The sequence below is a fragment of the Schistocerca serialis genome, chromosome 3 (assembly GCF_023864345.2).
Source record: "Schistocerca serialis cubense isolate TAMUIC-IGC-003099 chromosome 3, iqSchSeri2.2, whole genome shotgun sequence".
Taxonomy (NCBI): domain Eukaryota; kingdom Metazoa; phylum Arthropoda; class Insecta; order Orthoptera; family Acrididae; genus Schistocerca; species Schistocerca serialis.
The window spans coordinates 251,018,893-251,035,946 of NC_064640.1; the positions used below are offsets into that span (position 1 = coordinate 251,018,893).

The 17,054-nt window shown below is 39.5% G+C and overlaps 1 protein-coding gene across 4 annotated transcripts in view; it reads right to left on the reverse strand.

Moving 5' to 3' along the window:
* The window catches only part of LOC126469999 (CLIP-associating protein 1-A-like), a 237,178-nt gene that overhangs the window by 138,947 nt on the left and 81,177 nt on the right, over positions 1-17,054 (reverse strand). For all 4 annotated transcript variants that reach the window (XM_050097462.1, XM_050097461.1, XM_050097463.1 and 1 more), the window contains 4 exons: positions 10,524-10,681; positions 10,321-10,430; positions 6,335-6,461; positions 3,888-4,141 (listed from right to left, as the gene is read on the reverse strand). In XM_050097462.1, the coding sequence (XP_049953419.1) occupies positions 3,888-4,141; positions 6,335-6,461; positions 10,321-10,430; positions 10,524-10,681 (649 nt within the window). The remainder of the gene's footprint in view (positions 1-3,887; positions 4,142-6,334; positions 6,462-10,320; positions 10,431-10,523; positions 10,682-17,054) is intronic.

Sequence of the window (17,054 nt, forward strand, 5' to 3'; positions counted from 1 at the left end):
TCCGTGCACTACACGTTTGCACACCACCACTCGTCTCCTCCTGCATTGCTGTGGCCACTGCTTTCACTCATGTTGAACCAATTCATTTCCTCCCTCTACCAATGTGCACACCAAAAGAACCCAAATTTTGAATTCATTTTCTCCAGACCCACGGCAGTCATCGGACCAACGACTTTTTCCAAACCCTTCTGTGCCAGTAACTTCTGCAGAGCAACGTGTGCACAGTCATCATTCTTGTAATACAGCTTTACAAGCAGAACGTGATCCTGCACTGAGACAGTCATGGCGCATGTCGCAGATGCGCAAGGAGGAAAAGCCGTGTACCCGGCGTGTTTAGACCAACTTTAATGGGTTGTGCGCACGACAGGTGTTTCCATTTACGTATTCTGACACATACAGTGCCATCTGTTGATCAATTTTCACACTCTTTTTTTTCTTCTGCCATTCGTTTTCCTCCTCCTCCGATAACATTCCGTTGCAATTTGATATGATTCTGACCACAGGGTGTTATTTCTACAGTGTTTGGAAGTTTAATTTCAATTATAATTACCCTGTATTTTCCCTACAAGGATGTCATTTTCATTACACCAAGCAGCGGAGCTGCATGCCCACAGGAAAAAGAGTTGCTGTAGTTTCCCCCTGCTTCCAGGCATTCACAGATCAACAGGAAAACTTCTGTGAAGTTTGGAAGGTAGGAGACACGAGATACTGGCTGAAGTATAGCTGTAAGGATGGGTTGTGAGTTGTGCTTGGATAGCTCAGTTAGAAGAGCACTTGCCCACAAAAGGCAAAGGTCCCAAATTCGAGTCTTGGTCCAGCACACAGTTTTAATCCGCCAGAAAGTTTCGTATCAGTGGACACTTCTGCCAACATTTATGTCCCAACTATTCTTGTGGTTAGATCAGAACCTCTGTCTACTTTAAATGCAGCAATTAACACCTGTACTTCATCACATTTTCCAAACTAGCAAGCTGCCGTCTCCCCCTGCCCCCCCTCTTGCCCCCCCCCCCCCCCAATCCAAATTATGCACGCAGTTCTTGTCCGATATGGTGATTCTTGTCCAATATCGCGAAAGCCTTCCCAAACGTTACACTCGTAAAATGGATTTGCCCTATCTGCTATACAAACAATTCTCTTGTACCATGAACTGCCATTTCCCAGCTGTTTTCTACATCACTGTCAACAACCAAGAAAGATTTCTCCTCATTCTGTGCCATCTCACTGACTTTAATAGCTCAATCAATACTCCACTGGGATTTAGACTAATTCTTTGTCCTCTAAAGGGATCGGTATTCTGATACAAATCTTTCCTACAGGTTACAAAGTGGTATTCAGTCATCTATCCAATCTCAAATATTCATTCATCCTAAACTATACCTGATATGAGTATCATGCTCCGTAAGTCATACCTCTCTGCCAATAAAACATGCAACCAATGCATACTTCTGTATCCATCTTGTTAACGTCAAGTATTACCTACGATTAGTACAGGAACTAGCAAAACAGTCACCTGTCTGCACTGTGGTGAATACCCAGTTGCAAAGCACAGTGGTGTTGACGTAACAGTTGTTTGCAGTAACTACTATATAACTCACACCATACAGTTGTAACAGCCCCATTGCTAAGCTGTCATGCATTTTTTTTGTCATTTTATACATGCAGTAATGTAAATGCAGTTCTGGAACACTGAGCACTACCCATCACTCAATTACCAACACGGCCAAAGACTTTTAGTTCCTCAAGTTTAACCTGGGAGATTTTCTGTACTATGAACTAGCCACTACAACAATCTAATGTTCTGCTTAAAAAGTGACAATTTTGTGACACATAGGAGGAAATATCATTAAATTCTGTTAACTTGGAAACTTTTGGGGTATCTAAACAGATTTGCAATAAAAGTTCTTGTACATATAGGGATACCATACACAAACATTTATGGTGCTTTTTAAGTAAAGGTTACATTCAAAGGCAAAAAGCTTGTCCTTCAAAACACATTACTTGATTCTGAACCGAAATATAAATTCTATTTGGTTATGGGAAACTGTTATGATTCACCAAATGGGTTACAAATGAGAAATTTAGTTGCTGTTCACTTATTACAATACTGGTGAAAAATATCACTAATTTTTAATCAGCTTCAGAACACAATTGTGACATTAATATCAAACGAGAATGAAAATTAAATGAGAATTAAAGGTCTAACAAATAAAATATATCACATTAAATTGACTGCAATTGTTATCATAAGAATAAATTACAGGGAAAAATAGTCATAGTGGAGGTGGCACCAACAGATGTCACTAGATAGCGGGAAGAGTAGAAGTTCGAGAACTGGACTGAACCATGACTGCCATCTTTTATTCATATATATTAGTTGCTGTTGTTACATATGACCTGCACCCTGGAAGAGATTGCTGTCCGTGTTTCAATTCTGCTCAAGTACAGCATTACAGAATGGATGGAGGGAGAACAGTGACATCAGCTTGGCTGAGAACTTCACTGAGTGCAAGTAGGAGTGGTGAGTGGGCAGCAAATTTTGTTCTGCTGCTAATCGTGGTTATATGTTTCTGCAGAAGATCACAAAAGTCTAAATTGGGGCCAGTTGCACAGTAATGTATGCTCAACAGCAATGCTGTCAATGCCTACCGTGAGGTATGACGCGAACAACGGGGTGTGTCAGCTGCTGGTTCTACATAGCCAATGAGAGAGCAGTGGGCAGATGATATATTTGGAAGCAAGAGACATTGTAACATTCTCATATCAGTATAGAAGAGAAATCCGCTGTGTGTTCAGAGCAAAATAACTGTTTTCTCAAGTTCCGCCATAACGATGACCTCAGAAACTGCAACATATTCTTGGAGATATACCCAAATATTTGGACCAACAAAGATATAAGTTTCACAGCTGTCTTGTTATGATTATAATGATGATGATTAAAAATACAGATACCACACAACTGTCTTAAGTATTGTAAAAAAGGTAGTGAAAATATAAATTAATGTAAACAATTTCTTTTTGTTTATTTTATTTCTCCCTGTGCTATCAAAATGTTGACAATGAATAAATGGCGCAAGTGTAGAACAGATGAAATGTTATCTTTTTAGGTAGATACCTTATATCAATAAAAGTTTGGAATTTTGACCAACAGAATATGTTAAGAAATAAATTTTTCCTCAAAGAGCCACATAAAACAAAAAAAGTGGGAGGAAACTGGGGGGAGGGGGGGGGTCTCATGTTCAGGTAAATACAGTACTGTATGTTCTAAAAACTGTTTTGAAGACGACATGTTACTTCCATACATTAAGTAGTGCACAAGCTGGACACAATGGACCAAGGTGTTGTATCTGTACCCTACGTAATACGTATATATCCAGAACATACAACATGTAATGATGTGTCGACAGAAGTGCCGACACAGTGTGGTTTGAGGAGACCGAAATGCACGCTATAAGCTCACGCAGGATGGCGTGAGGTATCGTTCTTGATGAGACATGCTTCATACGATAACTATCAATTGCTATGGCGCCTTGCTAGGTCGTAGCCATTGACTTAGCTGAAGGCTATTCTAACTATCTCTCGGCAAATGAGAGAAAGGCTTCGTCAGTGTAGTCGCTAGCAAAGTCGTCCGTACAACTGGGGCGAGTGCTCGTCCGTATCACGAGACCTGCCGTGTGGTGGCGCTCGGTCTGCGATCACTGACAGTGGCGACACGCGGGTCCGACATGTACTAATGGACCGCGGCGATTTAAAGCTACCACCTAGCAAGTGTGGTGTCTGGCAGTGACACCACATGTAAAATGCCTCCATTACATACAAAAAATTTCTATTTTTAGTTAAGTTTAGTGAAACTGAATTATTTTTCACATGATGACCATAATTCCACTTACCTACGGGAACACTGCCGAGCTTCACTGTCTGCATCATACATTCCTTTCCTCAGAGCTTGTTGCAGGTTTGCAACCTGTTTTTCAAGTGTGTGAGCGGGCCAAAGACGAAGAATTAATTCAAGAAACTCACAACATGCTCGTCGGATTTCCCTAGATTTTGATTCCATATTTGATATTATCGCTGGTATCAGTCTCTGCGAGTGAGTGTACCTTATGAGAAAGCGTACTGTTACTAGGCCAGCAGTTGCTATTACCTGTGAATGAATAAATGAAATATAATTGTTAGGTACTCAGAAAATAATAAAATGGATGCTTAGGAACACTCTAGTGAGAAGAAGACTTCTTTGTAAGTTCTACTGATGAGTACATGCTGTCTCCCCTTGCAATTTCATACTATCAGCACAGATTTAATTTTTAATAAAGTATCCAGTCCCGCCCTATTAATGTTATCCAACATTATAGGCTGTTAATATCTTCTATCAAAATCTCAACCCTTACTCAATGTGTACTTTTAATGCTACGATTTGTAGTAACTGTACTAAAAAGATGAGTTACAAATGTCTTTTTTGGAAATAGCTCTTCCATAGTTACATTGTTTATTTTGACAGCAATAGTTTCAAGCCCACTAGCCATTATTTAGCACTCATGCACATTGCCGCCAGACTAGCTGCCATCGTACTGTTCAGCACATGCCCACGCACCCGTGCGCCCCCCCCCCCCCCCCTGGCACGCGTGCACACGCACACACACACACACACACACACACACACACACAGAGAGAGAGAGAGGGAGGGAGGGAGGGAGGGAGGGAGGGGGGGGGGGGGACTGATGAGTCTCTTAAGTAATATGATTAAAGCTTGTCTGGCTTCAATGAGCACGAACACTTAACAACAGGGTTGCAGCCTTCAAACTAGTAGTTACGAAATAACATCAATTTCAATAAGGCAGTAGCTTTGATAAACATTAAGGTGAGTTTGGGAAAGATAGGAAACAAGGATGGGTCACAAAGAATCCAGTTTAAGAGAGACTATAAGGACCATGCACTAACCAACTGCATCATTGGGACATGGACTGGCCAGTTTTTATCACCCTCCCCCCACCCTTCCACATTTCTGTAAATCATTTGACTATTACTTCAACTCTCATCCTAAAAGAAAGCTAAAACATAGTCTTTCCACAAAAGTATTGTGTGTATTTCTATTAATACGACTAGGTGCAGCATCTCTTGAAGATTACAACTGGTCATAATTATTTCTGTAATTTATTTTTTAATATACTGGATTAAAAACGAAGCAACTTCTCTAAACCGCATATTCCAAAAACACACAACTGGAAACAACAACATCATCCATAATGTTACAAATTCTTACACAACACTACATTACATTACTGCTACAAATATAAACGATACACACTAAACAAAGTTTCATTTACCATCATTTAACATTGCCTCCAAATAAAAAAGGTAACAATACAACAAATATATTATGAAATCATAGTGATGTGACTGACAGCCTTCTCTTACTGATTTCTCCTTTTGTTGTGAGAAATCTACTACTATATGGACAGAAGGCGAGCATGGTAAATCATTCTCCTTATGTGAATCACATGGAATGATTCATGTGATATCACATACTGATACCACCCAAGGGTGTCGCGAAGTTGGCAACAGAATTGCAAATTTCCGTTAGACGCCGACAGTGGTCACGCAAAATCTGGTGGACCCAATGGTGTGCACCCACTGAGATCATGCCGCCAGCAACTCTGCACCACTTGTGACCTCTGCTGCCACAAAATATGACAGGTGGCAGCAGCCACTGAACCCACTTGCTCTTGGAGCCTCATTGTTATGACACCATCAATCATTTTGAGTACAGTGAGCCTCATCCTAGTTGTTTTTGTATGAGATGGACCTCTTAATTCTTGCTGCCTTATTTGTAATGAGTCTATGTACACTTGGAGAAATACAAGTTAAGTAAATCTTCTGATTACTGTGTTAACTTTTTTGCTAATCATTTATGTTCCTGTCCAGCTTTCCTATGATGACAGTTGCCGTAACACACTGTAGTCCACATCTCCTTACCATTATGTATGAACTTGTGCACAACAATACAAAATCAGAAAAGGTATGGGGCATGGGTACTAATTGTCATCACTGATATTTAATTTGTAAACTGAAGCTGCTAGTAAGGAAGCAAAGGACCATCTCAGCATACAAGTTGTTTGTCGGGGGGGGGGGGGGGGGGGGGGGGGGTTTCGGGACAGCTATAATATCCACACAAACAAAATCAAAACTACTTGGACATACTAGGTAGCTAAATGTTAAACACAGGAAATTCCAAAGAAGAAGTTGGTTTATGAAATTTCTACTCATTGTACATCCTTTTCTTATTATACTTGTCAAGAATCTTAATATTTAAATAGTTATCTACATGAGGCCAACATACCTTGGCTGAATTTGGAATCAGATTAATTAGATTGCCAAGAATAATTTCTGCAAAGTGGTCAAACTTCGAGCCTAGGTGTTGAGACATAAAAGCTATTGTGCAGCACGCTTCTCTCACAACCTGTGACCTGTAACATTCAGAATGATGTTATAGTAAGATATCATTTCTAACACATAATTAAAGCATTTGCAGGATCTCAAACCTGTAGTAGCAATGTTTAAATATTGAAATGTGTGATATATTTCTACCGACATGTAATAACAGACTGTGTATTGTACCAAAAACACATTGGTATAACAAACTAGGACTGCAGAGTCTGTGACATAATTCCTAAATACATGTGAAGGATTGAGTTCCTCTTGACACAAATGGCGACTTGTACACCAAAAAAATTTCTGAATCTATGCAGAACACAGACTGTACAGATACTTAACAGTTCCTATCTTGTTAATAAAAATTCATGAAATTTAGAAAACTGTAACTGCCTTTTTTTACTATGACCTCTTTCTCTGACATTCCCTGAAGCAGGCCAAATACAATGTACAGGTTTTAAACAATACCAGTCCATATTATCATGCCAGTAATGCTACTGCACATTCGCACAAGTAAGGAAGCCATGCAATTAACACATTTACCTTAGCACTTATATTTTAAAATATTGAAGGAAGAGAATACTTAAATAAATCAATTATGTGCAATTTTTAATAATAATAATAATAATAATAACTGTCTTCATGTAACTCATTTAAGTCATTTCTATTTAAAATTAAATTACTAGAAAGAATGTGCTGAACACATGTTGATTAACTATAAATCTGTCATTTCTCACCCATCAGCACCTGGGTATAATCATGACATACAGGATATACAATTTGTCAATTTTACCGGGTATGCTATTTGTTAATTTTACCGGATCTACTATTTGTCAATTTTGCATGCACAATACATCTACAATCCATTTCAGTGCATAAGGAACTATACATCTTAGATCCATTCTTCTAATTTCTAATAGTGTTCTTATTTCATCTCACTTGGTTTTCATGCAGTGCATAAACCGAGAGAGTGCACTCTAATGTGTCAACTACCAAGGCCTAGCTCTAATTTCTTCATTTTCTTGAAACAAATAGATGCTGACGTCCTTCAGAGATTTTAGTATGCTTTAACCAAAACACTTCCCTAGTACTTATTAGGAACATTGTCTCCAAAATGCCAATTTTATCAACATTATTATTATTTCATCTTTTTTTTTTTTCTTTTTTTTTTTTTTTTTTTTTTTCATTCAAGCCCATACGGAGACATGTCGGATGGCACCTAAGAGCCGGCGCTCAGCAGATGCTACCAAGTGGCAGCTGCACCAGATGCAAAAATCATCAACATACAACGCCAAGCAGAGGCCCAACAGAGATTACAAGTGCATTGATGGCTATGAGGAAGAGTGTGACCCTTAGCACAGAACCCTGTGGGATAACATTCTCCAGACTGTGAGGGGCACTGTGTAAAGTGCCAACTCGAACTCTGAAGAGCTGGTGAGATAAAAATTCACGGATAAAAATCAGAAGGGGCCCACGGAAGCCACAGTCATGGAGGGTAACTAAAATGTGATGGCACCAAGCCATGTTGTATGCCTTATATAAGCCAAAGTAACAGCGACAAGGTGCTGGGGGTTAGTAAAAGCCTGTCGGATGGTTCTTTCCAATCTGAGTAAATGGTCAGTTGGAGATCGTCCTGCACGAAAGCCACACTGATATGGGAACAAAAGGCCCCGAGATTCGAGTACCCAATATAATCTGAAGCTAACTATCCTCTCAAGCCATTTACATTTGTCAGACGTTGGCTTCTTCCTGGGCTTAAGGACAGGAATAACAGTACAGTCTCGTCACTGTGATGGAAAAACACCCGTGAGCCAAATGCGGTTGAAGATCTTCAGGAGATGTTGCCTCTGGGGAGTGTCCAAGTGTTGGATCATCTGGTTGTGGATGGAATCCGGCCCTGGGGCCATGTCTTGTGAAGAGGTAAGAGCCTGCAAGAATACCCATTCAGTGAAGGGTTCATTATAGGGCTCAGCGTAGTGCGGGATGGAACATAGGCATAAAACTCTGAATTTCTGCCGGAGAGAGGTAGCAGGATAGGAAGAGGACACCGGTGTCATCGCAAAGTGTGTCGCGAGCTGTTCTGCAAGGAAGAATGGATCAGTGCACAGAACACCTTGGAGGTTAAGACCCTGGACAGCTGACTGTCGTTAGCCGCCCTGAAGGCTACGGAGCTTTGACCAAACCTGTGATGAAGAGGCATACATCCCCAAGGAGGAAAGACAGCGCTCCCAGCATTCCTTTTCACTCTGCTTAATAAGGTAACGAGCCTTAGCATGGAGACACTTAAAAGTGAGAAGGTCGGTTTGTGAAAGGTGTCGTCATAATTGCTGCAGCGCCCGTAGGTGGTCCTGGACAGCGACTGCGACATTCTTAGTCCACCACGGTACCGGTCGACAACGAGGGGGACCTGTGGATAGGGTGACAGCAGTGCCAGTAGCACAAAGATAATGGCAGAGATGCCTTGCACGACTGCACCAATGGAAATCAAGAGGGAGGTGTCGAAGTGCACAGCAGACATATATAAAAGCCAATTGGCCCTGTAGAATGCCCAACGTGGGGGCCTGTCTGCCTGACGGCAGCAGGGGAACAATAGAATCACCAGAAAAAGTGGTCACTGTCACAAAGGTCACCATGGGATGACCTATGTAGGGAAGCCACGAGAGCATAGGAGGAGATGATGAGATTGATAGCAATAAAGGTGCCATGAGCTGCACTGAAGGGGAACTGTCATTGAGGGGACACAAATCAACGTCCATAATAAGCTGGTCAATTAAGAGACCCTACCCATTGAAGTGGCGCAACCCCCACCCACAGTGGGTGGTGGACATTGAAGTCAAAGAGGAGAAACAGAGGCAGTTGCTGGAGTAAGGTAGACAGTTCAATGTAAGGAAGTGATCTACCTGGAGGGGGGTCCGGTCCAGCACACAGTTTTAACCTGCCAGGAAGTTTCATATCAGCACACACTCTGCTGTAAAATGAAAATCTCATTCTGGCATTCTTTATAGTCATTTTTTTCTTTCTCACTGGACCACACAACATCCACGAAGACTCTTTCAGTGCCAAAGGCACACTTTATTTTTCTGCTTTCTTAACTGTTAATATTGAATGTATGTCTAGTTACTGCAATATTTACACTAGCAGTATTATCAATGTTACTGCGTATCATCACAAGCTTTTCTACATTTTTATTTCATCATATACACTTTGTCTACTTTGTTTCCCAAAGAAGATTAGGGTTCAACATCCTATCAGTGGCAAGGTTAGTAAAAATGGTGCACAACTTTGGATAGGGTTTAGACAGCAAAAGAAATCAGAAGTGTCCATTTCAAAATGCCCAGTTCGGCATGTGCCTCAAGAAATTAGTAGTGCCCATATCAAAAGACCCATTCTGGCATTTGCATTAAGTGATTTTGGGAAACTTGCCATGGCTGTTTCAATAAAATTATTCCAGTACTCAAATGATTCAGGAACCAAGAACAACCTAAATCTGAATGGTTGGTTGGGGATTTGAATCCTGCTCTTTCCACATGCCTTAAGGACCGAGTCCCGTGGCTCAGTGTGTTTCAATGTTTGTGCTTTACATTCCCCTATCTACTCTTCCTATTCAATAAACTCCAACATTTCATTAACAATCCAATACCTCTCAATAATTCATTCACACGTTCAGTAATATAGCAACCAAAAACTATTAATATATATCACTCTCACAATTCCACGCAGAATCATTAACAGTTCTCTTGTTTATATATATATATATATATATATATATATATATATATATATATATATATATATATATATATATATATATATAATAAAAAAAGACATCTCAGAGCTTGAGAGAAACTTGCACTACAGAGAGAAATTTAAAAAGAACAAAGTTTAAGTACTAACCTCAGATCTTTCAAAACTCCTAAAAATGGTGTCTCCATTAAACGTAAGTGTTTGAAAAATTCCTCATGCTTAGCAGCTCCAGCCATTACAACAGATCGTAGTTTTTTCAACTGAAATACACAAAAGTTTTTACTAATTTTAAGAAATCAATTTAAGAAATCAATTTTATTAACACTTATAATCCTAATCATCACATTACTAACCGCCTCAACACGTTTTGACCAATCATTATTTGGATCATTAATGATGTCAGTTATTTTGGTCAGCTCTTCTTCCAATTCTCGCACAGTGAAAATTGTGGCTGGTTGAACTTCCTCAAAAACTCTCACAAAATGCTCCTCGTCCACTGCTCCGGCTGATGCTGTAATTGTGTAAAAAAGATTTAGTTAGTATCTCTAATCCATCTAAATTTTGAATAGGGCCTGTGCCACAGGTATACCCTCCGATAAATATCACTGCTGATTTCAAACACTGGAAAATCCAGGGTCGAATATTAACAATATAAGGAACAGATAGATTGCTACTCACTATAAACATGACATGCTGAGTAGTTACAAACAGGCACGACAAACAGGCCCTTACACATTAGCTTTTGGCTAAAGCCTTCTTAAGACACACACACACACACACACACACACACACACACACACACGATAACCAGTACGGGCTGGTCTCTGCATGCCATAGATGGTGGCCATGTATGCTTGTGTGAATGAATGTGTGTGTGTGTGTGTGTGTGTGTGTGTGTGTGTGTGTGTGTGCGTGTTTCCTATTCTGATGACGGCTTTGGCCAAAAGCTAATGCGTAAGTGTCCTTTCATTGTGCCTGTCTAACTCAATGCATCATCTTAACGGTCAGTAGCAATCTATCTTTTCCTTATACCACTGCTCATTTTTCTCTTTATCATAATTATTGTGAGCCATATAATTACAAAACTGCATGAATATCTTCTCATTTGCTCTCTCTTCAGTAATGTATATAACTTCCATCATCAAACTACATGACTAAATTGGACTAAAAGCTTAAGTTTAATGCTATGTGATATGTGAACTCTGTGGAAGTAGCTTTCTTTTATAAGCTGCCAATTTTGTTATATCATGGATCCCTAAGCATGAAGAGTTCATTTGTCTTCAACTATGGCTGAACACTCCAGCCTCAGTATAACATGACAGCATTAACCCGCCATGCATCTCTCTCTGCATGACTAAACATTATTTAGAGATGATATATTTTTGGCATTGTGTGTTTTATATATATATATATATATATATGTGTGTGTGTGTGTGTGTGTGTGTGTGTGTGTATGCTACTCTTGATGTTCACAAAAATCTTTGCTGGAAAACTGTCTCTAATCAAAACTGGTCGCACCATCAAAAAATTGAAAATCAACTTGAAGTGTTACATGATGTCATTTTTACCACTGCTGTGGAACACAGTCAACATAAAATACCACAAATAACTGTTGTATTGTCCAATAATGACAGATACAGTATTCCCAAACTCTTGTGTTGTCATTGCTCAAGGTATGACCCAAGCCATGAGGGAGTCACATAAAAAGTATTATAATAAATAAAGAGATACCTGTAAGACATATTACTAAAAAATATGAGCTAAATCACATACCTTTTTTACTGCCTTGAGTTCCTGATGAAGAAAATCGGGACATATTTCTTGAAGCATTTGTTAACATGCAATGCAGAACAAAAACTGTGTTAAGGATGTGAGTAATGGACACAACATACATGCAAAATTGTGAAAGGGATTAATTACGGTGCAGTCATTTTACAAATATTGACGATACGTACAAAGCATTCATGAGACAAGCACACAAGCAAGTACACAGACATAGGAAGTGGATAATATATCCTCTATTATTTGGCAGGTCTATCCATAAGTGGCAGTCAAATGAAAATGAGACAGATGGAAAGTAGTAAGTAATTTCTTTATTATTTCAAAAGTAATCACTGTAACATTTAATACTTTTATCCCACTGTCGGACAAGATGGTCAATGCTTTTGTGGAAAAATGCAGTTTCCCACGGAACAATTTTTGTACCCAGGCATTGCACTGTTACGTCTGAAGCAACTTGATAGCCATGAATGTCTTCTTCATGGTTTCAAAAGTATGGAAATTGGTTGGGGAGACGTTGGGACTGTATGGAGGATGTGTACGAACTTCCCAGTGAAATTTCTGCAGTATAGTCAAAACAAACTTGGCAAAACATTGGTGGACATTACCCTGCAACACAGCCATGCCCTCCATCAACATTCTTAGGCATTTGGACTCGATAGCCTGATTCAGGTTTTTGCAAAGTGTCCATTTACCACGGTAGCAGGGCATTCACATGTTTCCACTGTTGGTTCTGACACACTAACTCAAAATAATGACGTTTCACCACCTCTGACAGTCTGGGACGGGACACAATATTCTTCACTGTGATACTGTTCCAAGTGCTGCAGTGATATAGACATTCTGTTCAACTTCTGCTACTCTTGTTAGGCTGTGGGGAACCAGCTGCACACAGATTTTCCAGAACTTCAGATGCTCTGTCATGATGGTGTGAGCAGTACTGTGACTGATGCCCAACACGAGGCAAATATCTAACACCCACTGCAGTAATGATATGACAAGCCAGTCCTGGAAGACTACTATTTTTCAATGACACCCAACCTCCTCAAAAGTGTTTATTCAATGCAATCACACGTGCACATGACGTGCTGTGTTTGTCATATACAGCACTCATTCAGGCATGAACTTCCCTTCCTGACAATCCTTCTGCAGTAAAAAACTGCACCTTGCTGTTCCTCTCTCCCAGAATCCATAGTAAAGTCAAACACACATTCAATTCATTGGCCTCACGTCAACCATGTTTAACAGACAAATGGCACAGAGGTGAGCATCACCCTGTTCTTTCCTGACTGCCAATGGAGGGCACTTCAACGCACACAGCTACCTGCACTACCAACGTGCACACTATGCTCATTTTGATTTGACTTCCCCTTATATATGAAGCAATAACGAGTAATCAGCAATGTGAAACAGATGGATTGTTGGGTAGTCTTCAAGGGTATAATGTCTGTAGACTTAAAGGCAGGAAAGAATGGTTGATTACATTAGAAGTAATAGCCCTTTAAATTGTTACTAGCCATTATTAATGTGTTCAAGATTTTTGCAGGGATCTATGGTTAAGCAAAGGATCTTTGTACTTGTCAGCACCACCCACATTCCAATGCATAAGAGTGATTTCAGTAAAACCATACCATGATACTCAAAAAAATAAATAATTTTTGCCTACATGACATGTTCTGCATGAATGCAGAAAAAATAATATGAACTGATGATTTATTTAACTAATATTTTATATTTACAAGGGTAAGACTGCTTTTATAACTATAATATGCACAGAAATGCATTATAAACAAATACAGAAGCAGGCCACATTTAAATATGAGCATTAGTCTTCAGAAAGATGACAATGTTTGCAGGCTGTTATTAATAAGCTAATTAATGACCCACTGAAGACTTAAAAAAAAAACAATGTCAGGGATCAAACTAAATAGCAAACATAAAATAGTTAAAGCAATATTCAGTATCTTGCATTCTGCAGTATAAACTGCCCTCAAGTACTTATTTTATCTGTATTGCCACAAAACAATATTTTTCCTCATCTGTTATTGGAACAGACACATACTCAAAACTAAAGGTATGAACATACCTTTTAAAAGGGCTAACAAACCAACATTTTTCAGTTAAGTTTACCAGAGAATGAGCAGAGTACGCTTTTGGCTGCTGTTAATCAGTGGTAACAGATTACACTGATATTTATTGAACCTGTGACAGTTTCTAGAATAAACAACACAGTAAAGACAGCAACCAGTCAGTAGATAATGATAATTTTACTTTGAAAAACCAGTTTCAAATGCTTCACTTATCTTCAGTGCCTTATACGGTTTATCTCACATTTGTAGCAACTTTGGAAAGCACTGAAATGGTCTGGGGAGACATGCTTCCAAGGCAAAGTACATAAAATTGAAGCACATGTTTAAGGCAAAATCTTGGCTCCACTAAATCTACATCTGTACTCTGCAAGCCACCATATGGTGCAGGGTGCATGGTGAAGCATACCTTGTATCACTGCTAGGCATTTCCCTTTCTGTTCCACTCACAACAGAGCAACAGAAAAACGGCTGTCCACATGCCCCCATATGAGCCCTATTTTCTCCATCTTCTATTTGTGGTCCCTATGTGAAATGTATGCTGTCAGCAGTACACTCATTCTGCTGTCAGCCACAAATGCCAGTTACCTGAATTTTGTCAACAGTGTCTCACAAAAAGTGTGTTGTTCTCCCTCCAGTGATCACCATTTGAATTCACAGAGTATTTCTGTAACACTCAGATGCTGAGTGAACCAGCTGATAACACTATCTAGTAGCATGCCTCTAATAACTTTAATGTCTTTCTTTAATCCTACCTGGTAGCAGCTCTCTCTTCCACAGATAAGCTACACTTTCCTAAATTCTCCAAATAAACTAAAGTCAGCCATTCACCTTCTCTACAACTGACCTTACATGATACGTCCATTTCAAGCCGCTTTGCAACATTACATCTACATATTTAAACAACATGACTTTGTCAAGCAACACACCATTAATACTGTGTTCTAACATTACAGGATATTTTTCTTACTCATCTGCACTCATTTACAGTCTTCCATGTGTCAAGCAAGCTACCACACATTACACTAAACAGAAATTCTGTCTCTCGCTACAGCCACTCAATAATGATCCTTTCCCATATGCCACAATGCCATTAGCAGTCACAGATTGTTGCTCACCCTATCAATTGTAGTGAGTGTGTGTGTGTGTGTGTGTGTGTGTGTGTGTGTGTGTGTGTCCGTGTCCTTGGAGATCTTGAGGGCGAAGGGTTGAGAGCATTCTCACTGTCCCTGGCAGCATGATGTCAAAATGAACATAAAAATGATGCTGAAACTGATATAAAATATGATGTTGAAACTGACATAAAATATGATGATGAAACTGCTGACACAAAAAGATTTCATGTCATCAACATCTTGTACCCCACAACTTATTCAATTCTAAAAAGAAGTATAACACACATCATCATTATGCACACCTTTGGACAGCGTATTATGGACAGATGAACAGTGAAGCACTGAGACATCTAATAGGCAGTCCTCAAAAGCCAACTTTTCAAGAGACATAAATTTTATAAATATGTTGCAATAGTTCATGTACTGTAATGTGTTACTACTAACAGGGGAATGATAAGGACAAAAGTTCAAGACAGGCAGCAGTTTAAGCAAGCTACGAGGGTGGTTTGAAATGTTCTCGGAACAAAATAGAAAAAAAGTACTTTTATCACTGAAACTTTTTTTTTATTTTTGAATGTAGTCTCATTGTACATTAATGCACTTGGTCCAATGATGTTCCAAAGCCTTAATCCCATAACGAAAATTAGTTTCCTCCAGGGCCTGCGAAATAGTTGTCAACTCCGGCTATCAATTCTTCGTTTGAAGTTAATCTTCATCTACCAAAAAAAAAAAAAATTCAGTTTTGGGAAGAGATGGAAGTCTGATGGAGTGATATCAGGTGAATAAGGTAGGTGTGGCAACAATTCATACCTTAGTTCGTGTAATTCTGCCATGGCGACAACACATGTACAGGCGGGCTTTGTCTTGATGGAAGATAACTCTCTTCCTTACTAAACCAGGTCTTTTTTTTGCATATATTTTGTTGCAATTTGTGCAGGAGGTTAACATAATATTCTCCAGCAATTGTTTGCCCAGTAAGGAGATAATCTACAAACAGAATCCCCTTAGCATCCCAGAACACTGACACCATGTTCTTTCCTGCTGAAGGAATTGTCTTTGCTTTCTTTGGTAGCGGAGGATCGGCAGGTTTCCACTGCTTTGACTGTTGTTTTGTGTCTGGGGTATAGTAGTGCACCCAAGCTTCATCTGTGATCACAAACTGGCACAAAAATTCTTGTTTGTTTCTCCTAAAATGGGCCAAACATTGTTCCGATATGTCCATTCTCATGATTTTTTGATCCAGCGTCAAGAGTCATGGCACCAATCTTCCAGATAATTTTTTTTCATTTCTAATTCTTCAGTTAAAATGTGATATACCCCTTCAGATGACATCTGGAAAGCATGAACAATATCATGCACTTTCAATCGACAATCCTCCATGACCATTTTATGTACTTTTGCAATAACTTGTGGAGTAGTGACACATCTCACTGACCACTGCACAGATCATCATCTAAGCTCTCCCGACCAAATTTAAATTCATTTGTTCACATGGTAACAGTTGAATATGAAGGAGCCGAGTCCCCCAGTGTATTCTGGAAATCAGCATGAATGTCCTTTGCTTTCATGCCTTTCTTTACGAAGTACTTAATCACTGCTCGAATCTCGATTTTTTCCATCTTCGCAAATCACTACGCGGGAACAACAACAGAGGCACGTCACCACCACAGCGCTCTTCCAAGAGCACTGATGTGGCACGTGTTCACAGGCAACAGACCAATGAATATCATGTGAACAACTCGTTGTGCTAACGCTGACCTCTCGTGATGGTTCCGAGAACTTTTCAAACCACCCTTGTGTATTATAGCAACAAGTGACAATATTATAGCAACAAGTGACAAGGGCACTTCATCAAGCAAAGATATACCTGATTGGGTTAAGCTTGCAATATTAATGTGTGATG